At 36.3% G+C, this 26,575-nt stretch overlaps 4 protein-coding genes across 6 annotated transcripts; 2 read left to right on the top strand and 2 right to left on the bottom strand.

Annotated features, from left to right (window-relative positions):
* Window positions 1-2,007: 2,007 nt before the first annotated feature.
* LOC116113329 lies at window positions 2,008-2,744 on the top strand. The gene is made up of 2 exons (XM_031399486.1): window positions 2,008-2,352; window positions 2,508-2,744. Exons 1-2 carry the CDS (start codon window positions 2,008-2,010, stop codon window positions 2,742-2,744), a joined length of 582 nt encoding a protein of 193 aa, XP_031255346.1.
* Window positions 2,745-11,177: 8,433 nt separating this feature from the next.
* LOC116113328 (non-specific lipid-transfer protein 13-like) lies at window positions 11,178-11,465 on the bottom strand. The gene has a single exon (XM_031399485.1). It carries the CDS (start codon window positions 11,463-11,465, stop codon window positions 11,178-11,180), a length of 288 nt encoding a protein of 95 aa, XP_031255345.1.
* Window positions 11,466-13,127: 1,662 nt separating this feature from the next.
* On the top strand, window positions 13,128-18,997 carry LOC116113360 (protein TPX2). 2 transcript variants are annotated; one of them, XM_031399513.1, is made up of 21 exons: window positions 13,128-13,437; window positions 14,184-14,269; window positions 14,357-14,500; window positions 14,575-14,639; window positions 14,780-15,004; window positions 15,104-15,200; window positions 15,358-15,471; window positions 15,559-15,657; window positions 15,793-15,942; window positions 16,035-16,097; window positions 16,188-16,268; window positions 16,361-16,513; window positions 16,609-16,740; window positions 16,834-16,914; window positions 17,007-17,126; window positions 17,225-17,391; window positions 17,478-17,586; window positions 17,658-17,717; window positions 17,807-17,901; window positions 17,992-18,102; window positions 18,874-18,997. In XM_031399513.1, the coding sequence occupies exons 1-21, from the start codon at window positions 13,281-13,283 to the stop codon at window positions 18,875-18,877; spliced, it is 2,313 nt and encodes a 770-aa protein (XP_031255373.1). In that variant the 5' UTR covers window positions 13,128-13,280; the 3' UTR covers window positions 18,878-18,997. The 2 variants fall into 2 exon arrangements, with proteins under 2 accessions (XP_031255373.1, XP_031255372.1); XM_031399512.1 differs by having other exon boundaries at window positions 13,129-13,437; window positions 16,358-16,513.
* Window positions 18,998-19,180: 183 nt separating this feature from the next.
* LOC116113361 (putative E3 ubiquitin-protein ligase RING1a) lies at window positions 19,181-25,748 on the bottom strand. 2 transcript variants are annotated; one of them, XM_031399514.1, is made up of 10 exons: window positions 25,356-25,743; window positions 25,189-25,231; window positions 22,731-22,789; window positions 21,917-21,998; window positions 21,657-21,777; window positions 21,526-21,567; window positions 20,449-20,985; window positions 20,148-20,255; window positions 19,787-19,969; window positions 19,181-19,476 (listed from the first exon to the last, which is right to left on the bottom strand). In XM_031399514.1, the coding sequence occupies exons 1-10, from the start codon at window positions 25,600-25,602 to the stop codon at window positions 19,444-19,446; spliced, it is 1,455 nt and encodes a 484-aa protein (XP_031255374.1). In that variant the 5' UTR covers window positions 25,603-25,743; the 3' UTR covers window positions 19,181-19,443. The 2 variants fall into 2 exon arrangements, with proteins under 2 accessions (XP_031255374.1, XP_031255375.1); XM_031399515.1 differs by lacking the exon at window positions 19,181-19,476 and having other exon boundaries at window positions 19,843-19,969; window positions 20,083-20,255; window positions 25,356-25,748.
* Between the last annotated feature and the right edge of the window lie 827 nt (window positions 25,749-26,575).

Here is a 26,575-nt window from a genome sequence, read left to right as displayed (position 1 = left end):
AGAGGGAAGGGCAAGATGTTGGATGCATGCATCGATGTTATTATATTTGATCACCTAATATTATAGAGATTAATAAGAGTTAAAAAATAAAGCATATTTATGTTAATTATTATTTTAATAAAATGGATTCTATTAGGGTAAGAAGCATCTAATTCACACATAGAATATAATCCTTTATTCTTCTTATTTCATATAATGTTTAAAATTGATTGGGCCAACTCATAATCAAGGAAGATGATCCATTAGCGTGCAATTGTTAGTCAGCTGATGACAATACACAATGAGGAATGCTACTCTTACAAAGAGGGGTATACAAAGATAAATCCAACCCTTGAAAAAAAGAAAAAAGAGAGAAAGAGAAAGACAATCATAAAGATTAAGGGTAGGATTTGTCTTTGTATGCATCTTCGTAAGGCTAACATTTCTCATACAAAATTCAGTTGTTAATTAGTTTGTTGGTGGGCTTGGAAATATATATCATAGCATTAGGTTGATTTGGTGGCGCCTTCATTTAAGAATCTAAACTAACCTTCTTCAACACCATTCTTAAGACCTCTAATAAAATCACATTTTTTTACTTATTCATAGCTTGGAGTCGTTTAATTGATAATTAAATTACAACTTGTGTATAATAAACCAATTCCAAATCATGGCTTTATTGATTAAATTATATCATTCATGTTTAATTTGAACAAAATTTTAGTAAACCTTGTTTTTAGATTTTTAAGAATTAATATTTACTTTTCTTTATGAAGAATATTATAACCGTTCAACATATATAACGAGGACTAGGCAGTGATGATAAGAAATTCACATGCAAGTGAATACACGATGGCTGCTCCATTTTGATTTTATATATACAGTAGTTGAATAAATCCAATTAATTATTATACATATATACATACATTTCCATTTCAGCACATGCAAAACATTTCAATCAAAATTGTAAAATTACTAGTAATGGACTAAATCAAATAAAAATTGAAAATGATATTCAACATCTTTTTGTCAATTATATATTCAAAATGATTAAACCAAATCATAATAGAGTTAAAATCAACTTATTATATAGCAGTATACCACATTTTTATCATTTTCCTTCCTGCGTGGTCTAAAGGAATGTATGTATAAAATAAAAACCATGTATATCATACTTCTTTGTATATGATTACATGCAACTCAAATCTAAAAGATTGCAACATTTGTTGCTTGGTTCAAAACACATCTCTGCAAGATAGCTTACGCATGGAAGCAAATTCTGACACTTGCGAGCACTACTTGAATTCTTGAGCTCTAGTTGATCCAAAAACCATGAGGTGAACCAGAGTAACAAACATCAGAAGGCGAGCCATTTTTTAGCTAGCTTCTATATAAAAGCTTTAAACGGTTTGGTTTAATCCATGTTCCTGACAATTGAGCTAATATAGTACATTACTCAGGATTAATTTTTTAAGCTATTAGTTTCAGTAGAATAATCCCTCTTCTTGAGGAAACTAGATTAGTGTTTAAATCCTTAGAAGAATCCCATGAAATTAGGAGTTGTTAGTCATGAGTTTATCTTTCTGTTTGTCCAATGTTGTAAAGACTATTTAAGCCACATTTCTCCTTTAGTAAAAGCGAGGCATTCTCTCAAAGCATAAACACTTGATTATCTAACATTTGGTATCAAAGCTCTTACACGAGACCTGACCAACAAAGAAGCAGTAAGCACCAATGGTAGGAAAGGGAAGTAACTTCATACAACCGGCTATCCCATGATTTGATGGCCATTATGACCATTGGAGCATGCTGATGGAGAATCTCTTGAAGTCTAAGGAGTATTGGAGTCTCATAGAGAGTGGGATCACACAATATCCTGACGAAACTGTCTTAATTGATGTCCAAACCAAAGCTTTAGAAGAATAGAGGTTGAAAGACTTGAAGACCAAGAATTATCTATTTCAAGCTACAGATCAAGCCATACTAGAGACTATTTTAAAGGACTCAACAAAAGACATTTGGGATTCGATGAAGAAGAAGTACCAAGGTACGGCTAGGGTTAAGCACGCACAGTTGCAGGCTCTTCATAAAGAGTTTGAACTGCTTCACATGAAGGTGGGAGAATCAGTCAATGACTATTTTGCAAGAATACTAATTGTGGCTAACAAGATAAGAATTCATGGAGAACATATGGGAGAGGTGGTGGTCATTGAGAGGATTTTGAGATCAATGACACCAAAGTATGATTATATGGTTTGCTCTATTGAGGAATCAAATGAGATAAATGATCTTTCGATTGATGAATTGCATAGCAGTTTGTTTGTGCATGAGCAAAGAACTATGGACCATGTAATGGAAGAACAAGCCCTGAAAGTAAGTTTGGATAATCACTCACCTAGGTGAGGGGGAGGGCAAGGCCAAGGAGGATATAAAGGACGTGGAAGAGGAAGAGGAAGAATTGACAAGGCCCTACCGAGTGCTACAATTGTCATGAGCTGGGGCATTTTGCTTATGAATGCCTTCAAAAGGAGAAGGACACCAAGGCAAATTTCACTGAAGTTGAAGAAGAAATGTTGTTGATGTCTTATGTGAACGTAAAAGATGATTACTCTAACAAATTATGGTATCTTGATTCTGGTTGCAATAACCACATGAGTGGAGATAAAAAGTTGTTTTCAAATCTTGATGAAACATTTAGAGGAAAAGAGAAACTGGGGAACAATTCCAATTTAGGTGTCAAAGGAAAAAGGAGATATCAAGATTGAAGTGAATGGAGTTGTGCACTGTATCTCTAGAGTGTTCTATGTACCATATTTGAAAAGCAATCTCATCAACCTTGGCCAATTGCAAGAAAAAGGATTTGTTGTTCTCATGCAAAAGAACACATGTCAAATTTATTATGCTGAGAAGGGTTTATTAATGAAAGTTGAGATGGCATCAAATCGTATGTTTCCACTTCAAGCAAAGCACTCTTTAATCTTTATTCTTTTACATAAGGAAAAATGGAAAGTGAGAAACACAAAGTGACATACCTTCAAACCCAACGAAAAGAATGTTTGAGAAGAGTGTGGGATTTGGGATGGATTAGGACTAAAATCGTTTGCCCTAAAATCTTGAAGAGAGCGATAGAGAGTCAGAGGCGGTGAGAAGTACTGAAGTAAGGGTAAATTTGTTTGCCCTAAAATCTTGAAGTTTTTATATATGACAGCAAAATTACAACAACACCACCCCCCCCCCCCCCCCCCCCCCCCCCCCCCCCCCCCAATTTAATGTTATTTAATATTAGACTCAATTCCCGATTTCGGTTCCGATTCCTGATTGCAAGAACCGGAATCGCAGAATGTCAGTTTCAAATTTTTGGAACTGGAACCTACCCGTTGACAGCCAATTCTGGATAGGAACCAAAACCAAACCCCGGATACTTGCCAGTTCTTGTTCCGATCAGTTCTTTTGAACACCCCTACTTGGAGGGTCTCATATACTTCGGCTGGTTCACTCAGATATTTGTGGATCTATTAAACCCATCTCCAACAACGACAAAAGGTATTTCATAACCTTTATTGACGATTTCAATAGAAAGACTTGGGTGTATTTTTTATCTAAGAAGTCTGAAGCTATAACTTGTTTTAAGAAGTTTAAAGCTATTGTTTAGAAAGAAACTGGGGTGTCTATTAAAGCATTTCGAACGGATTGTGAAGGAGAGTTCACTTCACAAGGATTTCAACGATTTTTGTGAAGTGAATGGTATTCATAGGTAGTTAACTTCAACTTATACACCACAACAAAATGGTGTCTTATAGAGGAAAAATCGCACCATTATGAATATGGTACGTTGCATGCTTGCAAGGATGAAAGTGCCAAAAACATTTTGGATTGAAGCTGTGAATTGGAGTGTTCACATTCTAAATAGATGCCCAACAGTTGCAAGAATGTCACTCTGGAAGAGGCATGGAGTGGGAACAAACCAAGGGTTGCTCATTTCAAAGTATTTGGTTGCTTAGCATATGCTCATGTGAATGATAATCTATGGAGCAAATTTGATGAAAAAAACATACGATGTGTCATGCTCAGAATTAGTGAGGAGTTCAAGGCTTACAGGTTGTATAACTAGTTACCAAAAGGATTGTAATCAGTCGAGATGTGGTCTTTGATAAAGAGAAATGTTGGGACTGGACAGATGAAGGGAAAAAGATTGTTGTTGCTTTTGATCCTACTAAAAAAAAACACAACTGAAGACATCATATCAAGAGCATCAAAAAGTGCTTCATTAGAAAATGAGTCTTCAATAGACATAGAGTCGGAAAATGAGTCATTTGAAGACAACTCAAATGAGCATAGAACCAGAGAGCCAAGAATAAGGAGAACTCCAACATGGTTGACAGATTATGTGAGTGATGATGAGTTATCTGATGATGGAAATTATGCTCAACTTGCTCTATTTGCTGACAATGATCCGATCACCTTTAATGATGTTGTGAGAAGCTCAAAATGGAGGAAGGCCATGGATTCAGAAATTGCAGCAATTGAGAAAAGCAATACTTGGGAACTTATTAATTTGCCAGTAGGAGAAAAAACCATTGGAGTGAAATGGATATACAAAACAAAGCTCAAAGAAAATGAAGAGATAGACAAATACAAAGCTAGGTTGGTGGCTAAGGGCTACACACAAAAGTATGGAGTAGACTATGCAGATGTGTTTGCATTTGTAACTAGACACGATACAATTCAGTTTGTGATATCCTTGGCAGCTAACTTATTATATAGCAGTATACCACATTTTTATAATTTTCCTTCTTGCGTGGTCTAAAGGAATGTATGTATAAAATAAAAACCATGTATATCATACTTCTTTGTATATGATTACATGCAACTCAAATCTGAAAGATTGCAACATTTGTTGCTTGGTTCAAAACACATCTCTGCAAGATAGCTTACGCATGGAAGCAAATTCTGACACTTGCGAGCACTACTTGAATTCTTAAGCTCTAGTTGATCCAAAAACCATGAGGAGAACCAGATAACAAACATCAGAAGGCGAGCCATTTTTTAGCTAGCTTCTATATAAAAGCTTTAAACGGTTTGGTTTAATCCATGTTCGTGACAATTGAGCTAATATAGTACATTACTCAAGATTAATTTTTTAAGCTATTAGTTTCAGTAGTTTGTTTGTTTCAGTTGAATAATCCCTCTTCTTGAGGAAACTAGATTAGTGTTTAAATCCTTAGAAGAATCCCATGAAATTAGGAGTTGTTAGTCCTGAGTTTATCTTTCTGTTTGTCCAATGTTGTAAAGGCTATTTAAGCCACGTTTCTCCTTTAGTAAAAGCGAGGCATTCTCTCAAAGCATAAACACTTGATTATCTAACATTTGGTTTCAAAGCTCTTACACGGGACCTGACCAACAAAGAAGCAGTAAGCACCAATGGTAGGAAAGGGAAGTAACTTCATACAACCAGTTATCCCATGATTTGATGGCCATTATGACCATTGGAGCATGCTGATGGAGAATCTCTTGAAGTCTAAGGAGTATTGGAGTCTCGTAGAGAGTGGGATCACACAATATCCTAACGAAACTGTCTTAATTGATGTCCATACCAAAGCTCTAGAAGAATAGAAGTTGAAAGACTTGAAGACCAAGAATTATCTATTTCAAGCTACAGATCAGGTCATACTAGAGACTATTTTAAAGGACTCAACAAAAGACATTTGGGATTCGATGAAGAAGAAGTACCAAGGCACGGCTAAGGTCAAGCACGCACAGTTGCAGGCTCTTCATAAAGAGTTTGAACCGGTTCACATGAAGGTGGGAGAATCAGTCAATGACTATTTTGTAAGAATACTGACAGTGGCTAACAAGATAAGAATTCATGGAGAACATATGGGAGATGTGGTGGTCATTGAGAGGATTTTGAGATCAATGACACCAAAGTATGGTTATATGGTTTGCTCTATTGAGGAATCAAATGAGATAAATGATCTTTTGATTGATGAATTGCATAGCAGTTTGTTTGTGCATGAGCAAAGAACTATGGACCATGTAATAGAAGAACAAGCCCTGAAAGTAAGTTTGGATAATCACTCACCTGGGTGAGGGGGAGGGCAAGGCCGAGGAGGATATAAAGGACGTGGAAGAGGAAGAGGAAGAATTGACAAGGCCACTACCGAGTGCTACAATTGTCATGAGCTGGGCCATTTTGCTTATGAATGCCTTCAAAAGGAGAAGGACACCAAGGCAAATTTCACTGAAGTTGAAGAAGAAATGTTGTTGATGTCTTATGTGAACGTAAAAGATGATTACTCCAACAAATTATGGTATCTTGATTCTGGTTGCAGTAATCACATGAGTGGAGATAAAAAGTTGTTTTCAAATCTTGATGAAACATTCAAAGGAAAAGAGAAACTGGGGAACAATTCCAATTTAGGTGTCAAAGGAAAAGGAGATATCAAGATTGAAGTGAATGGAGTGAATGGAGTTATGCATTGTATCTCTAGAGTGTTCTATGTACCATATTTGAAAAGCAGTCTCATCAACCTTGGCCAATTACAAGAAAAAGGATTTGTTGTTCTCATGCAAAAGAACACATGTCAAATTTATTATGCTGAAAAGGGTTTATTTATGAAAGTTGAGATGGCATCAAATCGTATGTTTCCACTTCAAGCAAAGCACTCTTTAATCTTTATTCTTTTACATAAGGAAAAATGGAAAGTGAGAAACACAAAGTGACATACCTTTCAAACCCAACGAAGAGAATGTTTGAGAAGAGTGTGGGATTTGGGATGGATTGGGACTAAAATCATTTGCCTTAAAATCTTGAAGAGAGCAACAGAGAGTCAGAAGCAGTGAGAAGTACTGAAGTAAGGGTAAATTTGTTTGCCCTAAAATCTTGAAGTTTTTATTTATGATAGCAAAATTACAAACCCCAAAACCCCCCAACCCCCCACCCCCCCCCCCCCCCCCCCCCCCAAAAAAAATTTAATGTTACTTAATATTAGACTCGATTCCCGATTTCGATTTCGGTTCTGATTCTTGATTGCAAGAACCGGAATCGCAAAATGTCAGTTTCAAATTTTTGGAACTAGAACCTACTCGTTGACAGCCAGTTCCGGGTAGGAACCAGAACCAAACCCCGGGTACTTGCCAGTTCTTTTGAACACCCCTACTTGGAGGGTCTCATATACTTCAGCTGGTTCACTCAGATATTTGTGGATCTATTAAACCCATCTCCAACAACGACAAAAGGTATTTCATAACCTTTATTGACGATTTCAATAGAAAGACTTGGGTGTATTTTTTATCTAAGAAATCTGAAGTTATAACCTGTTTTAAGAAGTTTAAAGCTATTGTTTAGAAAGAAACTGGGGTGTCTATTAAAGCATTTCGCACGAATTGTGAAGGAGAGTTCACTTCACAAGGATTTCAATGATTTTTGTGAAGTGAATGGTATTCATAGGTAGTTAACTTCAACTTATACACCACAACAAAATGGTGTCTTAGAGAGGAAAAATTGCACCATTATGAATATGGTACGTTGCATGCTTGCAAGGATGAAAGTGCCAAAAACATTTTGGCCTGAAGCTGTGAATTGGAGTGTTCGCATTCTAAATAGATGCCCAACAGTTACTGTGAAGAATGTCATTCTAGAAGAGGGATGTGGGGACAAACCAAGGGTTGCTCATTTCAAAGTATTTGGTTGCTTAGCATATGCTCATGTGAATGATAATCTATGGAGCAAATTTGATGAAAAAAACATACGATGTGTCATGCTCAGAATTAGTGAGGAGTTCAAGGCTTACAGGCTGTATAACTAGTTACCAAAAGGATTGTAATCAGTCGAGATGTGGTCTTTGATAAAAAGAAATGTTGGGACTGGACAGATGAAGGGAAAAAGATTGTTGTTGCTTTTGATCCTACTAAAAAAAACACAACTGAAGACATCATATCAGGAGCATCAGAAAGTGCTTCATTAGAAAATGAGTCTTCAATAGACATAGAGTCAGAAAATGAGTCATCTGAAGACAACTCAAATGAGCACAGAACCAGAGATCCAAGAATAAGGAGAACTCCAACATGGTTGACAAATTATGTGAGTGGTGATGAGTTATCTGATGATGGAAATTATGCTCAACTTACTCTATTTGTGACAATGATCCGATCACCTTTAATGATGTTGTGAGAAGCTCAAAATGGAGGAAGGCCATGGATTTAGAAATTGTAGCAATTGAGAAAAACAATACTTGGGAACTTATTGATTTGCCAGTAGGAGAAAAAACCATTGGAGTGAAATGGATATACAAAACAAAACTCAAAGAAAATGAAGAGATAGACAAATACAAAGCTAGGTTGGTGGCTAAGGGCTACACACAAAAGTATGGAGTAGACTATGCAGATGTGTTTCCATTTGTAGTTAGACTCGATACAATTCGGTTTGTGATATCCTTGGCAGCTCAAAACAACTTGTCTATCTACCAACTTGATGTAAAATCAGCTTTCTTGCATGGAGAACTAAATGAGTAGGTGTTTGTAGATCAACCTCTAGGATATGTACAGAAGAGAAAAGAGCAGAAGATATTCAAATTAAAAAGAGCTTTATACGAATTGAAACAAGCTCTTAGAGCTAGTACAGTTGTATAGAAACTTACTTCTCAAAGGCGGGTTTCAAGAAGTGTCCATATGAACACACATTGTTCATCAAGCATGAAAAAGAGGTAAAATCTTGGTGATATGTCTTTATGTGGATGATCTATATATATTGGAAATGATGAGGAAATGTGTGATGAATTTAAGAACTCCATGATGATTGAATTTGAGATGACAAAACTAGGGAAGATGCACTATTTCCTAGGTATTGAGATGAAGCAAACAACGAGTGAGATCTTCATTGGGCAAAAGAAGTATGCTTAGGAAGTGCTTGAGAGATTTCAAATGGGCAACTGCAATTATGTCCAAACTCCGATTGTACTAGGAACTAAGCTCACCAAAGATGTTGATGGGATAAAGGTTGATAGCACTCACTTCAAACAAATTGTGGGGAGCTTAATGTATTCAACAGCCACATGACTTGATTTAATGTTTATAATGAGCCTCATTAGTAGATTTATGGAATCACCTACAAAGCTACATTTCCAAGTAGCAAAAAGAGTTTTGCGTTATCTAAAGGGGACTATCGATTTTGGATTGATCTATAAAAGAAAATCATAAGCAAATTTGGTAGGATACAGTGACAGTGACTATAGTGGTGACTTGGAGGATCGAAAGAGTACTTCAGGGTATGCTTTTATGTTTAGTTCAGCGGTTGTGGCTTGGTTATCAAAAAAGCAACCTATGGTCACTCTATCAACTACTGAAGCAGAGTTTATAGCTGTAGCTTCGTGTGCATGTCAGGCGGTTTGGATGAGGGGATTGCCTGAAAAGTTATGTTTTCCTCAACGTGAAGCTACTCAAATTTTTCGTGATAACAGCTCAATAGTTAAGTTGTCCAATAATCATGTGATGCATGGGAGGAGCAAGCACATAGATATCCGATTTCATTTGCTTCATGATCTCACCAAGGATGGAGTGGTAAAGCTGAGTCATTGCAAAAGTCAAGAGAAGATTGCTGATATATTCACAAAACCATTAAAACTAAAAGCTTTCCTGAAGATACGCAACCTACTTGGAGTTTGTTTAAGTTCATGTGTAGACTAAATACTTAATCTGATTCAGTTTAAGGGAGGATGTGAAGATATTAGTTTCTTGTTTGTTTGTTTTAGTTGAATAATCCCTCTTCTTGAGGAAACTAGATTAGTGTTTGAATTAGTCTTTGTGTTTAAACGTTTCCTTAGAAAAATCCCATGAAATTAGGAGTTGTTAGTCATGGGTTTATCTTTCTGTTTTTCCAATGTTGTAAAGGCTATTTAAGCCAAGTTTCTCCTTTAGTAAAAGCAAGGCATTCTCTCAAAGCATAAACACTTGATTATCTTACATAATTACTAGTGTTATGACTAAATGATATGCTAACGTCATTTCCACCTATCAAGATGCAATAGACTTCTCCACCAATCAGATCTTAGCATGCATCTCCACCAATCAGGATTCATCAAGCACTTGAAGACAAAACTATATTAGTTGTCTGACCTTAAACCAATTTAGAAGGATATTTTGTGCAGGCAAATGTTGTAATTTCATTAAATTTAAGGATACGGATGAAAGCTCTCAACGAATCAGAATGAAGGAAGATCTTCACCAAATTGGGATAACTTGCAAAAGCACTCATTACATTGAGCTAAAAAGAATATAAATAGACAGCTCTCCCTCCTCAAAAGGGAGTTTATTCTCACACTTATTCTATAGAAAAAAATAGCAAAGACACACTACTAGAAAGAGAATGACTTGTTCTCTCTTAGAACACTTCAATCTTGTAACCTTGAGAGATCGCTCCCTTTGTATTCCTCAATAACGAGAATAGAGGAAACCATAAATACAATCACAGTGGATTTAGGACTTGCTCATAGCATCCGAACCACTCAAAAAATCTCTCTTGTAAATTTTTTATTTACATATTAACAAACAAATATCATTACTGCACCATAAACACTCTCATAACCACCTCACGTGTAACTTCTTAGCATTTTGCATGTGTACAGTCGTTGGTGTCAAAATCACGCATAGCATAATTTATCCACTATTTACAATCAAAACCAGTGCATTTGTTAGTTTGCTGATAAGCTTTGTTAACATGTACATATATATCATGCTTCCGTGAATCACTGAGATTGTGAGATCATGATGGTTTAACATTTTGAAAAATTAAGCATGTCATTGTTGTAGCATGTCATTGTTGCAGCATGAGGGCTGAAAGATCGTGTCATGGTTGAATCATTTGAGCAATTAGATTCATAGTTGTTTCATGAACCTAATCAATAGCAGATGGGAGAGTTTTTTTGTACCACATCCATTCTACACTTTTTCTATCTCATCCCCTGCTTAAAACGCAAGACTACAACTATGGATACAATTCTATTCCATTTCATAATATTTATTTATAACAGACCATTACAATACCACCACAAAGCAAGCTTAATTAATTCATTAACTTGACACTAGCAGTTCCATAAGGGCTCCCAAATACTACTTTAATTTTCAATCCCTTGCAATAAATTGAAAAGTAGTTAGATTTTACTATAGTAAGAGAGAGAAGGTTAATTTTTTTTTTAAATTATTTACTTGGAACAGTCCATGCTTTCGGAAATGGGAAAACTAAGATGTGTGTTGCATTGGTATGGAAGCTGCCGAATACGAGAGGCTTGCAGTGGAGGTTGCATTTCCCTCACCATGCTCTCAATGCAATTGCACAATAGCCTCACATTCCCCTCGCTTTGTTTTGCAACTGTATTTAGTTTCTTGATGTGGTTACAGCACTTGGTTGATGGTTTGTAATACAAACCCATCAGAAACTCCAAGCAATAAGGGAAGGACACAAAAACCATCTCACATGAAGGGTCAGCCATGGCTGACTCAAAAACCAAAAGGAGGAAGAGTGTTAAAAACCAAGCAAGATTAATATGGCAACCCATTAATTGCTAATTAACAGCAAAGCGGTCGTGGCCATGAAGTTGATGCTTGCGATTGTGAAGAAGAGGGTACAAATATAACACCCAAGCAGCATCCAAGTCGTTGACAACTCTATATCAGGGAACTCAAGCTCAACAACTTGCATCACCCATGCAATTCTCATGCTCCTTGAATCACTGAGAAGTTTCGTTTCCAGATTGAGCTCATTGTAAATTAACTCGTTGAATAGATCAGTATAAGAATTTAAAAGGGTACAATTATAAATAGTTTCTTATAGTTTTATAGTTCTTGAATATACACTATTTATATCTTAATGTAGTTCAAATTGAGCAATTAATTGAACAAACAAGAACTAGTTAATTGGATAAGGGCAATGCTCACTTACAACTCAATCTCGCAAACTTTCTCTCACAACTTCAACATAATAGTTCGTAATTGATCAGCTCGCAATGGGTCTCGTCTACTCAATTACGAGCTACCATGTCGAGATTGTAAGAGAAAGTTTATAAGATTGGGTTGTGAGCCAATATTTATTGAATTGGATAATTGGTTAGTTTGATTATACAAAAAAGACTTGAGAAGAGATTTACTTGGAAAAATCACATAAACACTCCTAAATTTATATATAATGTGAGGAAAAATAATACATTTACAACGCAGTCTCACAACCTTATCTTACAACCCTAACATGTCAGCAGATTAGTAATGTCATGTCAACTCCCACTACACCCAAGACACCAAAGGCACTACTAAAAACGAACGGTCGTTCCTTCAGAAGAAAAGTTAGTTACTTATGAAGGAACGATCGTTCTTTTCTAAGGAACAACTTGAAGGAACGACAAAAAGAATGGTTGTTCCCTTCATTAGGAATGGTTGTTCCTTCATAAAGAACAATCATTCGAATGGTTGTTCCTTCATAAGGAACGGTCATTCTTTCATAAGTGACGACCGTTTCTTTGGTTAATTTTGGCGTGACAATGCCAATTCAACTGCCAGGTCAGGGGTTGTAAGAGAAGTTTGTAAAAAAAGGTTGATGGCATAGCATTACTCATAATGTGAGACAGCAAAGTTTTATACATATATAATATTGTGCTTAATTCAAAGTTGGAGTTCTTCACAAAAAAATTTCCAGAATTCTCTTGGTCTATTTAAATAAAAACTCTTTACAATTGTCATCTCTTTCTAAGCTTGTAAAATAAATGATATAACAGATCATTACTAGATTTATAATCAATCAATCAATCATAATAATAATATGATATGAATTTAAGTTTTAACTTCGTATTAAAAATATATTTTTAACATTTATAAGCCTTTAGTCCTCAGATTGGTTCACTAAGATGTTGTGTGGTGATGTATTGTAGCCGTGGGTTTGTTGGGTACATGTATTCAAGTATTAATGAAGAAAAAAAAAGATTTTTTCCTTTTTCTGAAAAAAAAAAAAAAAAAAAAAAAGCGTTAAAACGGCAGCGTTGTAAATGGCTCGGACAGAGAAATATAGCCGTTAGAAACACAACTAAGCAGAGCGAAGTGTTATATTACATGGCCGTTGCACTCCTACCCCAATTTCAAAAATTCGACCGTTGAGTTCCGAACGTTATTACTTCTTTCCACTCTCCACTCCTCTCCATTTTTTCTCATATCTCCCCGCATCCTGTGATCTCTCATTTACAACACCAAAAGATTTCCTTTTCTTCTCTCGCGCTCTCTTTCTCTATCCCAAAAACTAAACCTCAACGGAATCAACAACAATGTCCGTGGTGGAGGAACCGACAATGATGGTGATGATAGACGAGACTTACGAGTTCTCGGCTCCCCGATTCTTCGACTTCATTAAAGGAGAATCCGATGAAGAAATGCAGAAAGCCGAACTCTGGTTTGATAAAGCTCTCAGCTACGCGCCCTCCCGTACGATTCTTCTTCGTTGCTCTTTTTTTTTTTTTTTTTACACTTGTCTTTTCCCATTACAAGAGATTGAATCAAGAATTTAAAGATTGATGGTTCTTGAAAATCTTTGAATTGCTATTTAGTGTGTTTTTGCTCTCTCAATTTTAGGGTTTGTGGATCAAGGAATTCAAATTTTGTGTCTTTTTAATATTATTGTGAGTCCGTTATTCAGTGGATCAGTAGTACAGAGTTAGGGTTTGCATGTCTAAGATAAAGATTAGGATTACGGTTAAAGATTTAAGTCACAGTAGAATTACTAGTAGATTATATGTTTCAAAATAGAATTTTCTCTTTTGTTTTTGAATCTATTATACGACATTTCATGCTAACTGTAACAACGTCATGGATTAGTAGGAGAATATATTCGTTTTTTTTTTTTTTTTTCGCATAGAAAATGTGGGAAACATCGGAGATGTAATAAAAAATTTGTGAGTTAACCAAGGCTTAATTAGGTTCAGTTTTAGGATTTAAAGTATAAGGTTTAGAATTATGATTTTGCTCCATAGTTCATTATCCATCAAATGAATCTGTTGTGGTATTAGCAATGAAAGTTGAAATAATTGTGTTGGATTAGTTTTATAGGTCTTCAGATGATGAAAATTCTAGTTTCAGTTTCTTTGTCTACCATTCTATGTGTATTGCTGAACAATTCTAAGTAATTGCAGTCAACTTGACTTTGAGACCTTGTTTGGTTCTTATTTGTCCAGCTTTTATGCCAAGAATTAAGACGGATAGATCTTTTAAGGTTGAGAGCTTATGCAATTTTAGTGAAGCAGCAGACCAAATTCAGAAGGTTATGAGTCATTATCCTTGTTTTGTGATTCGGAATCTGGAATAAACAATTCTGAGATTTAATTTGGTCAATTTTTTTGTGTTACAGGCCTCAGAGTCATCAGATTCAAATGCTACTAATTGTCCCTCAGAAATGAAGCAGCAACCCGAGCTTATTTCTGCTGAAACAAAGGAAGTTGAAGTGACTCCCACTGAGGCAAAGGAAGAACACAATGGAGACCTTGTCAATGTGGTAATCACCTTTTTTACATTCGATTTATATTTCTTCAGTTTTTGTTGTCTTGTCATAATTCAATTTCCTTTCAGGTTTCTGTTGCTACGGATGCCTGTGAAGATTTGGCTGGAACTGTATCCACGCAAGAAAATGGAAGGTTTGTTACCCTTTATTTTTGTTCCTAGAGATTTGTTTAGACAAAGAATTGCTAGTATAAAGTAGAGCTATGTAAATCCAACCTCTTTTTCCTTTTTCTGTTTTGCTTTTCTTTGTGCTGATTTGAGTGTTTTTGGATAGAACGGCATCTTCCACTCTGAATATGGAACCGGCTGGTGATGAAGAGAAGAGTAAATCCTCTGTTCAGGTGGGAGCAGAATTCTGCACCCCAAAACCATTAATCCCTTCTCAAAAAGGAGCGATTGATTCCAAGAAGCAACAGACAGCTAAAAAGATAGCTAGTATAATTAAAAACCCATCATCACTGAAGCCAAAAAATCAGTTAAAGTCAGCACAAGCTAAGAGGTTGATATATATTTAGTCTTAATAGTGTGTGTATGTGTTGATATGTGTTCATTTGATTTTTTGTTATTTTACTGACTCTCACTCAACTCATACTTGCAGAGACACAAATGCAAAAAATGTTGCAGGCACTCCCAGTTTAGCTCTGGAAAACCAAGCCATTAAGAGGCAGAAGCTTGACAGTGGGAGATCCAGACAGGTGACTTTCTACTGCTCTTACTACAGACTGTCATTTGTGACTCTTCGGTTGGCTATTCTTTTTCATGACTTTTCCTTTTTGCCTCGTTAATTTTTTGTTCCAACTTAACTTTTCTTTTTTTCTTGTTTCTTTTGGGGTGTCTGCTTCCCTTAATCAGATTCTAAATGTCAAGCCCCAAAATTTGCCCCACAAGTCCAAATTGGGTCTCACTAGAAGCAGTTCCAGCTTTTGCACCTCGGTTGCTAGTAAATCTAACAAAGAGGATAGAAAGGTTTGTTGTGTTTGAGCTATCTTAGATTGCGAAATGTTTACAGGATTGATGGTTGACGGTCTCACTAAATGCCTTTTTATCATGAAGGTTTATGTTCGCGAGCGGGAACTACCATTTGTTTCAATGGCTGAGATGATGAAAAAGTTCAATTCTAGTACTAGAGACTTGTCACTGCCACACGTTCATGTAAGTGAATTGGAAACATCTTCCACACGTACATGGCTTCCACTTTTTTTGCCCGTGTTGTTTTTTCTTGCATTTTTCTACATTTTCGAATTTGTCACCCTTCTTTGTTTCCCAAATCCCGTTTCCGTTATCCAGAAGAAGGCACTGACACTGACAAGGCCTAAGGAACCTGAACTGGAAACATCTCAGAGAGTCCGCTCAGTCAGGGTTAAGAGTACAGCTGAGCTTGAGGAAGAGATGATGGCTAAGATTCCAAAGTTCAAAGCTCGCCCACTGAACAAAAAGGTACTCTTTTTTCCGCTTGTTCAGTTTCCTCGATATGTGTTAATTTAGTTCACTGTTTACTTACCAGTTTTTTCTTCTTGTTTCCATTACAGATTATGGAAGCTCCAACCTTACCTGCACCACCTAGAAGTACGCGACAACCTACGGAATTTCAGGTAAGCTATACTGTGGAAAACCTGATGAATGAAAAAGAACAATGACAATTAGTATTCTTAATTTGGCCGCATGTTTCTTAATTGTCACAGGAGTTCCATTTGGAGACAATGGCTAGGGCCAATCAAAACACGGAAACATCTTCCGTGGCCTCAACCGAAGTTTCTCGTCGGGTACTGAGCTATATCCTGATACTTGGTTCATTTTTCTGTCCTTGTGGAACTGGTTCAGTACTCACTACATTTCTTCAATTTCTTAACAGCAGAAACAATGGAAACCTTGCCTTACTGAACCTAGAAGCCCTGCACTAAATACATTATTGAGAGCCCGTCCACCAACAGTTAAAAGTTCTGCAGAACTTGAGCTGGAAGAACTTGAGAAGGCCCCAAAGTTTAAGGCAAGGCCTCTAAATAAAAAGGTGGGGCTCCATTACTTTCTATGTAATGGGCAGTTCTTTTGACCTTACTTTCCATTATAAATTAAAAAATGATTAATCGGGGATTTTATGCGTAGATATTTGAAAGCAAAGGGGAATTGGGGATTTTCTGTAACGCAAAGAAACATGTGACCAAACCCCAAGAATTTCATTTCAGTATAAATGAGAGGATCCCGCCAGCTGCTGCTGTGGTTGATATGTTTGATAAGGTACACTGAAATGGAGGTGCACCTCTTGAATTTACTAGAGCACTTTAAAAACAGTAATGGCAGTTATTCATATGATGTCCTTTTTTCTTTCAGTTGTCTTTGAACTCAGAACCTCGATATGACAAACCACTTCCAAGAAATACAAAACCAAATCCATTCCATCTATACACAGAGGTAGGTTCATTAATTTCCATGGTTGATGGGAGGACAACAGAATCTTTATGATTTACTCGTGTTCTTATTTGCTTGTGGCTTTACGACTTCAGGAAAGAGGGGCTGAAAAGGAGAGGAAATTCGTGGTGGAAGTTGTGCACAAACAATTGGAAGAGGAAAGAGCTAGGATTCGCAAAGCTAATCCTTACCCCTATACAACTGACTATCCTGTGGTACAGAGCCCAAGACTCCATCCGTTCCATCTATTTTCAAGTCAGCTTTACCTCTCAAACATATATGAAGTTTGTTTTAACCACCACTTTTTATGTAGATTCCACCAAAACCAGAGCCCAAGCAATACACAAAACCCGAACCTTTTCAATTAGAAAGTCTAGTGAGACATGAAGACGAAATGCAAAGGGAAATGGAAGAAAGAAAGAAGAAGGAAAAAGATGAAGCCCAGATGAGGATGTTCAAGGCACAGCCAGTCCTGCAAGAGTAAGTTGTTCATGGCACATGAATAATCTAGCATACAGTTGAAGGATTTTAAGATTTTTAAATTCATATAACGCCTTTTCTTGTAGGGATCCAATTCCCGTTCCAGAGAAAGTACGTAAACCCCTCACAGAAGTCAAGGGCTTTAATCTTCATTTAGAGCACCGCGTTGTGGAGAGAGCAGAATTTGATCAGAAGGTAAAATTTATTTCATTATGATTGAACATAACTAGGCAATTGCTCAACTACTTAACAAAGTTAATTTACAGATTAAGGAGAAGGAAATGATGTATAAGAGATACAGAGAGGAGACCGAGGCTGCAAGGATGGTATGATTCTGATATTTATAAGAATTACCATTGTTGTTTTGAGTATTGCCTTAAATTTTGATCCTCAATTGTGTTGACCGATCCCACAGATGGAGGAAGAGAAGGCATTGAAACAGTTGAGAAGGACATTAGTTCCTCATGCAAGACCAGTGCCTAATTTCGACCAACCTTTTTGCCCACAGAAGTAAGGAAAACTCTTTTTTTTTTTTTGTCTTTTTTTCTTTCTGTTTTTTGGGTCTTTTCCCCACTGACTGATTGATATGTCACATAATAGGTCTTCTAAAGAATCAACGAAACCAAAGTCACCGAAGTTGCGAGTAATCCAGAGAAAAGAACGAAGAAAAATGCTGCTTGCAACAGTAATTTCCAGCGCTACAGCTCACAGGTGATTNAGGAAAAAGATGAAGCCCAGATGAGGATGTTCAAGGCACAGCCAGTCCTGCAAGAGTAAGTTGTTCATGGCACATGAATAATCTAGCATACAGTTGAAGGATTTTAAGATTTTTAAATTCATATAACGTCTTTTCTTGTAGGGATCCAATTCCCGTTCCAGAGAAAGTACGTAAACCCCTCACAGAAGTCAAGGGCTTTAATCTTCATTTAGAGCATCGCGTTGCGGAGAGAGCAGAATTTGATCAGAAGGTAAAATTTGTTTCATTATGATTGAACATAACTAGGCAATTGCTCAACTACTTAATAAAGTTAATTTACAGATTAAGGAGAAGGAAATGATGTATAAGAGATACAGAGAGGAGACCGAGGCTGCAAGGATGGTATGATTCTGATATTTATAAGAATTACCATTGTTGTTTTGAGTATTGCCTTAAATTTTGATCCTCAATTGTGTTGACTGATATCCCACAGATGGAGGAAGAGAAGGCATTGAAACAGTTGAGAAGGACATTAGTTCCTCATGCAAGACCAGTGCCTAATTTCGACCAACCTTTTTGCCCACAGAAGTAAGGAAAACTCTTTTTTTTTGTCTTTTTTTCTTTCTGTTTTTTGGGTCTTTTCCCCACTGACTGATTGATATGTCACATAATAGGTCTTCTAAAGAATCAACGAAACCAAAGTCACCGAAGTTGCGAGTAATCCAGAGAAAAGAACGAAGAAAAATGCTGCTTGCAACAGTAATTTCCAGCGCTACAGCTCACAGGTGATTTGGTTGTAGTTCTTGAATGTTGGAAGCTGTTCAAGAACTCTTGAACTTGTAAAGGAATATGTATCATGCAAAATGTTTTTTTAAGTGTAATGTATGTACACTATTTTCAATTTTATGAGGAGAATCACATTATTTTGCAAATCCCCAAGTATTTACGAACGTTGCGAAGCCCCAAGTTCAGAAAATCTGGCATCTGTTGCGTTCAAAAAATGAACCCATCCGGGAAAAGCAAATACGCAAACTCTATATCGAGAAGGCAACCAAAGCTGGAATAACACAAACTCTATAACGAGAAGGCAACCAAATCTGAAATTAACTTTCAAAGTGAATACAACTTCAAAACTTTCAATGTCAAAAATTGCAGGCCAAATTAATAAACAAAGGGAATTTTTATCCATTCATGAGAAAATAATGCTTAAACGGTTAATTTAACTCTCCATACAGGTGGAAAGATCAGAAAACAATGCTTCAATTGATGAGATGTCTTGAGATTGTAACACTACATTACAATCTTCATCAAACAAATTAGTCAGACCTTCGTATCTGTAACTCCCAAAAACTTTGCTAGCTACTCTGCTTCCGCCTATATGCTAAAATCTGAAATAGGGGAAGACAACACAGATAAAGTTAGAGGCAGCTGAAAAACTAAGTGCAGATGAAATCATTATCTGCATAGCTCTCGATGGACTCATGAGAAAATAGTGTCATTTTCAATAATAATAAAAATAAAAAAACACATATGAAATGTGCATAATTTTGTTTCTATGAACTTACCATTTCGGCAATTTTTGGGTTTGACTTGAAATTTTCTATTAGGAGGAAATTGTTCTGAAAGGATTACTATGAGATGTCCATATGTTTGCATACAGCAAGATACACAAATTAACATCAATATATTTATGCTCACCAGATGATCCTTATTGGAAGTGCAATTGACTCTTAGCCCTGCCAAAGTTTCTTGGCCTTCCAAAATCTGCAGCTTATCTGTTGAAGGATTTGGGGTGGACAGGTTACCAATGGTATTGAGTTGCTCTTTTACTACCAATATTTCAACTTCCTCCGCTCGCAAAGGTGTCTGGAGTGAGACATACTGTATACATCCACAAGATTTTATGAGCACCAGATAGGAAAGGGGAAAAACAGAAATTTTGTTAGATTTTGAAGTGGAGAGAGTAAGTATAGTGTAGGTAGAATTTCCAAAACCTAGTCATTTTACTTCATTAAAGTAGTTGTTTTTAAGAATTGACGAGCTGGGTGAGGAATCTCACTTCACAAAGCTTTTTAACTGACAAAGTGGGCCGACAACAAAGGTAAGGCTGCTGCAAACTTGGTGTACTTTGGTTGTCCAGAGAAACAAGCCTGAGATAAACATCTAGCTGCAAGAAAGGAGCATAGGCTTTAATTACAGAGGATGTGAACAAACATGCCTGGAAAAAGAACTACTAAATTAGATCAGGACATTCCAGAGATTACTGAAAGATTCTTCAGCAACAATATCAATTGTGGAATGTGAGAACCATGATTGACATAATTTATGCTCGATTAAAGTCCCACAGCATCCTATTATACCTCATCATTATTTTCATGTAATCCCCGGAGATATTCTACCAGCCTATTTAAGCGGGCACTTCGCAAACTCTTATTATTACAACCACTAGCATTGCCATGTCGTGTGTTACTCCGAGCACCGCCCCTGCCCCAAGCAAGCATTTCCGGGTTCCAAACAAGTCCAGGAGATATTCCTCTACTATCTCTACCCACTTCTATATCATTCTCAATGCATGCACCATCTGAGTTTGCTGCTGATGTTGAAGGCTGGGATGGCCAAGTTCCTCGTCGTCTCTTACGCCTTCTAGGCCGAACTTCTGTACAGCGCTCATCAGTAGAAGATGATTCTTTGCCAGCATTATCATCATGATCATCCTCATTGTCTTCAGATCCCTGGTGTTCAGTGCCTCGGCAGTTTCTTCTCAGTCTAAAATGAGCACTACGAGAATTTCGCTGCGGTCTTGTCATAAATGCACCAAGTGTATCTTTACCCTGTGTGCGTCTCTTAACCAGTGCTTCTGATTGTCTTTGAAATATTTGGGCAATTGATGCTTGAATCTATCCAACAAAGCTTTTTAAGTTAAACCGGTTATCTAGTTATCTTCCCATGCAAAAGCATGGGATGCAATCTGAAAACTGAATTTCAAGCAATGACAATAATGAGTGGATAGGTCAGTCTCCAGGAGTTCTCTAGGACTTAGGACAGTAAACAAACTGAACTGAGTAGTAGAGGCTTTTCCTGCTCAAATCACTTGTGTGATACGAGTGCTTGAGCATGGGCTGGAACTCAACTCAGGCCAAAATACACGATCAAGCTTGACTTAAAGAACACTTGGCAAGCTTCAAGCCAAGCTCAGGCCACCAGTTCAATTGTATTCTCATCTTGAAACTAAAAATTTTTAGCTTATTTATTTAAGATATTCTAATTCATTAATCAGAAAAATAACACATATTATAGGACACCACGAATTTTTTTCTTGCATTTGTAATTATTAACCTAAAATTTAAAAGGGAAACCATGCATGCAAGCCAAACAATAAAATACAAATGCAGAGATCTGCAAGCATGCAGGATTACAAGTGTACCGTGGCCTCTGACCTGCTTATTGCGAGTTCTTTCTTCTTCATGAAAGGCCAATTCCTGAGGACAAATACTCAGTACATTACTTTTCAATTTGCAAAACAATATGAAAAACATATGAATGAGTAAATAAGGAATGCAATTTATACCTCTTCTTCATATTTATCAATATCAGGATATAAAGCAGCAATTAGGGCATCATAGTTCGGGTCATCTCTCAAAGAACGCCGACTGGCACAGTGTGTGCGGCAAGCAGGACATTCATTGTTCCTGCAGTTGGATATCGATTTAGGTTAGAATTCAATTGAACAAACAAAATTTTGAATCATTCAAACAATTAAGCCTGAAAATGGTATGAACATTGAACAGAAAATATCAAATGTGATATGGCCCATCTTTTATCACATACCCTAGCCTCATTGACTTGTCTATGCATTCCCTGCAAAAACGGTGCAGGCATTCCATCACAGTTCGTGTTTTCTTTATGATCCCTGTGCAAGCAAAATGCATATAAACATCATTGACCTTAACAGTGAAATTTTTTTAGTTGTATATAAACATCATTGACCTTGAATTCAGCCTAGATCATAACATGGAGCAATTAAACCTTCAAGGATTACACTAATGTTACTACATTCAGACTAGATGATACCAAATTCAATTATATTCGTAGAAATGCGTTCTCATTGCATTTCATTCATGTAATAGATGACTGAGAAAAAAAATGTCATCTTCTGCCACACTGAAGCTGGGTAAAACTCAAATTTGCTTCAAAAAGTACACCAGAACTTTACTGAGAGAAATTCAAACTGGCATTGCACTTTGAACATTATTTGGAAAACCAGTCAAGCAATATGAGCATTACTGTGCAACAATATGCAGTCTAAACATCACAAAATTTTGAATGGAAGCGGAACTTAATATATTAAATGTTAGTCAGAGTAAAATTTTAAGTTTTACTTCACGGGGGAATGTCACGCAGAATACTTGAAAACCAGGACAGCCCTGTCCACTAAAGAGTTACGTATTAGATTTTTTTATCCTCATTCTGATTTTCTCCATTTGCAGAAGATAAAACTTTTCTATATAGAATATATGTCCAACATATCATGTATTATACATTCAGATACCATCCTCTTTGGAGAAGAATTAACAATAATAATTTTACAAGATAAGAAACAAAAGGAAAAGAAGAAATGTTGAAAATTCAAGGAAAAAAGTACCTAAACAAATCGGACACTGCACATCTTTGCGAATTTCTGGCAGTTCTACATAGACAAATCTGCAATGGAAGCCAGAACTAGAACATGATTGAAGCTTTATATATTGTCATTGGTAATTATGTTAAAATATGCAAATCATACAAACCGCTGAATAATGAATGAGAAAGTTATTGCTATGAAGTGCATACATATACCTCTTACTGTAGTTATACATTACAGAAGCAACTTAATTAGTTTTCCAAATGATATTACTTCAAGGTAAGACTAGAATGTAGGAAATGCATATAACTGCCCAACACAGGAGCAACAGAGGAGTAAGGATTCATGTTTCCTCTAGTGGAAATTACATTAGCATGAAACATCAGTTGACCCAGTGGCTCAGACTATCAAAATCAGCAAAATTAAAACTGTGATCAGCTTAAGAAGTACAGGATTGAACCAACACATATATGAAACTATAAGAGGTGAGAAGGAAGCAACAGTCTTGGGATCAGAGTTGGTTTACGTGAGAGCTACCAATTTTTTTAAGCAATCAAGTTCAATGCAAAAGCACAATATGTTCTTGCCTACTTCAGATACTGCAAAAAACTAGCAATCACATTCCTATGCGGAAGACTCGGTGACCAGACCCAAGTATCTAAATAATTCCCCAATACAGTGCTAGTGCCTCTGTTATAGTTTGAAGACTAAGTTGACTCATCCCCAATCAGAGAGGAAAGCAGCAGGGTAAAAGATTTGTATTATGTTACCTACAAACATTCAAGGCTACATAATTTCAAGATTACAGATAAATCAGCTGTACTTCAGTTACAACCACAATAGATGCATAAAAGCTGCACCTTTAGTGGAATTAGAAGGAAACCTTTTTTTACCAGACATGATATTTTTGGCCCTTATCGTAGAAAACAAAAGGCATTAATAATTGTGTGTGTTCCATCAAAGAGTAAAGCAAAAAGGAAAATGCCAGAGGCCAACACCATTCATAGGCTAAAGTTTGCTCATTCTCTTTTATTTTTTTTCTTTTGGTTAGGCCTTCCTAGACTTTTAAAGTTTTTTGCCTCACTCAGTTTCCCAGTGATCTTCTAATGAAAATTCATGCTGCCCAATAACCTATTCACAGTGACACCAACACTAGGAAAATGGTATTTACTTTTCACAACTAAATTGATGAACATGATTATCTCTTAATCAAATCCCAAATATTAAGAGTAAGAGGGTTCATTATTTAAATTACTGTTTCCCTATTAGTTGAGATGGTTATTTGCAAGTTCGAGGAAAATTCATAACTACTAATCCGATGACAGTGAAGATAGATTAACAGACAGGGCAACCCACCCATTTCTTAGAATGGTAAATCTAGAATCAATTAGGATTCACATTCAAGCTCCATCACACTGCTTTATCACATTCCCTTAATTTTCTAATTTCTTCTCTATTATTTCTAGTAGCAAAGCACAATCATCATCAAAATTATAGAAACTGATCAATGCTGACAAGCCTAGCATCATAGTTTTTTTTTCATATCCAATAAGGTCAATCAAGCTTTTGAAACGTAACTCCATCCTAATGCAGAATAGCATCACGATTCATAATCAGCTCCTGTAACATGGGTGCATTCTGATATATGCTCTGGAAATCACAATCTCATAGAATCAAGGCTACACTGCTATTTTAACCTAGAAAAACTAAATAGATTCTCAGAAACAGAATTGCGCAATAGAAATGACCACATCTGATCATTTTCTGCGTACAAACATGCAAGAGGAAAGCAGGGCAGTTGCACTGTTTTCCAGATATAATATATTAATAAATACAGTATTGTAAAAATAATTGGACAACCAAATAGAACATGGAAACAGAGTTATTAAAGGATGGGAAGTATGCATTCATGTTAATTCTAAAATTGAACTGCTTAATTAAACTGCAAATACATTCGTTGAAAACATGTTGCTTAGACTAGCAAGATGAGACTACAGCTTAGATTTTCTACGGACTTTCTTATAATTGACAAAAGTGTTAGAAGTAAAGGTAAAAACTAGAGGAAAATAAATAAGTAGACAGCAGCTCGAACAAATGGCCATATAAACTTACATACAGTAGAAAGACAAGAACTTCTAATTTCTCAATGCAGTTGATGCATGAAAATTGTTACAACCAATTTATGCAGCTGCCAACTTCTACTGTAATTATATACAAGAAACTGTTTCCACCTGAAAGGCTACAACGCCTCCAAAACAAAATTTCAAAAGACCGAATTTTCGGGTGCCAATTACGAGAAACATTGGGCTACATGCAAGAACAAAAACATGTAAACCCCAAAATCAAACTCAGCACAGAAAAGCCAAATCACAGAAAGTGTTGTACTAAACCACATGAAATGCTCATAAAACAGCAAAAATCTGACCGACCCAGATACCAAGCAATAATAAGCTCAAGAGAGGGAAAGAGTGTACAGTACGCAGGTTTATCTTGAGAAGTAGAAGATGGGGTTGCTTCAGAATCTGAGAAAAATAAAGGAATCGCTTGAATCAATCTCGTTAATTACATTACACGTGGTGTATTATAAATATATGCATTTAACAAACACATGTAAAGGAAAATAAAGAAAGGGGCACGTCGTGTTACCATCGTCATCTTCAGCTTCAGCTTCAGCTTCGTCTCCATCTTGAGAAGCTTCGATTTTTTGTTCTTCAAAATTCACGTCTTTGTCTTTGGCTTTGTCTTTGTCTAGGTGTTGGAGTGGTGGTTTATTATCTAGATGTTGTGATGGCTTGGCGTGGAGATTGTGGTGAGCAGAGTCGTGCTGTGGTTGGTGTTGGTCATCGTTGTTGGGCTGGTGATTGTCTAGCGAAGACCGCCTCTGAGCAGGCATTGATGAAGAAGAGAATGAGAGATTTGTTGGAGTCTCTGCTGGTTTTTCGGCTTCTTTGAAGACAAATGAAGAAAGAAAACAAGTTGAGAGAGAGAGAGAGAGAGAGATGATGAGGAAGAGGTGCCGCTGTTGCTGTGTATTTAATTTAATTATTTAATTAAAATTTTAATTAATTAAATTAATAAATAAACATTGGGAGAGAGAGCAGAATCAGATGTTACGGCAACTCTAAAAGAGCAGCACTTGTTGGCTGGGTGGGCGGCCCTCTGTCTACTTCTCCTCCTTGTTTCTACTTTTGTCATTTCCAACCATTTTTTTTTTTTTTTAATAGGTTTTTACTCTATTACTGTATGTATCCACCATTATTCATTAATATAAAAAAAATTGTTAAATATTTAGTTTATGATTGGATTTGGTACTAAAATCAAGAAGATGGGTTTACTTCATCTAAAGAAAATAGGCTGCTTTCTTTTAAGGGAGTTGCTATTCTTATAAAGAAGCCTATAAAGGGGGCATACGAAGTTAATCTCCACCCTTCATCTTCATCATTTCTCTCTCTTTCTTTCTCTTTTTCCGTTTTTTTTTGTTTTTTCCTTCACTTTGTAAACTACTTTGTAAACTTCTTTATAAGGATAGATTTATCCTTCTTTTAATTATATAAAACACAAAAGAAAAAGAAAAATTGCTTTCAATTTTATAATCCAACAGGATTCTATAATGTTTTTATCCCGGAATCAAAGTAATAGAAATGTGAAAGCCCTACTCTGTATGACTGACCAAAACAAGTGTTTACTGAGTCCAAAATATGAACAACTTGCAAGCTGGGAGTTGTGGTTCATCATGTGAACAGGCCATCTTGTCCAGAGAGCCCACTTATATGAAATTTAAGTCAAACAGTGTCGTTTAGAGATGCACATACGTTGACTAATCACATTTATGTTTTAAAGCATTCGCTGCAATAAAGAGATTTCAT

The sequence above is a fragment of the Pistacia vera genome, unplaced genomic scaffold (genome assembly GCF_008641045.1).
Source record: "Pistacia vera cultivar Batoury unplaced genomic scaffold, PisVer_v2 Contig678, whole genome shotgun sequence".
Lineage (NCBI taxonomy): Eukaryota > Viridiplantae > Streptophyta > Magnoliopsida > Sapindales > Anacardiaceae > Pistacia > Pistacia vera.
Note: the sequence above shows the minus strand (reverse complement) of the source record. Positions and strands in the feature narration are given on the sequence as shown.

Excerpts from the sequence above, each read along its gene's own strand:
- LOC116113329 (XM_031399486.1), top strand. The coding sequence starts at position 2,008 with ATGAAGAAGAAGTACCAAGGTACGGCTAGGGTTAAGCACGCACAGTTG. Across the intron at positions 2,353-2,507 it reads TGGAAGAACAAGCCCTGAAA|GAGAAGGACACCAAGGCAAA; the intron begins GTAAGTTTGGAT and ends TGCCTTCAAAAG.
- LOC116113328 (XM_031399485.1), bottom strand. The coding sequence starts at position 11,465 with ATGGCTGACCCTTCATGTGAGATGGTTTTTGTGTCCTTCCCTTATTGC.
- LOC116113360 (XM_031399512.1), top strand. The coding sequence starts at position 13,281 with ATGTCCGTGGTGGAGGAACCGACAATGATGGTGATGATAGACGAGACT. Across the intron at positions 14,640-14,779 it reads TCCACGCAAGAAAATGGAAG|AACGGCATCTTCCACTCTGA; the intron begins GTTTGTTACCCT and ends GTTTTTGGATAG. Across the intron at positions 17,718-17,806 it reads AGACCGAGGCTGCAAGGATG|ATGGAGGAAGAGAAGGCATT; the intron begins GTATGATTCTGA and ends CCGATCCCACAG.
- LOC116113361 (XM_031399514.1), bottom strand. The coding sequence starts at position 25,602 with ATGCCTGCTCAGAGGCGGTCTTCGCTAGACAATCACCAGCCCAACAAC. Across the intron at positions 22,790-25,188 it reads ACTTCTCAAGATAAACCTGC|ATTTGTCTATGTAGAACTGC; the intron begins GTACTGTACACT and ends CTTCCATTGCAG. Across the intron at positions 20,256-20,448 it reads TACATGAAAATAATGATGAG|CTAGATGTTTATCTCAGGCT; the intron begins GTATAATAGGAT and ends CCTTTCTTGCAG.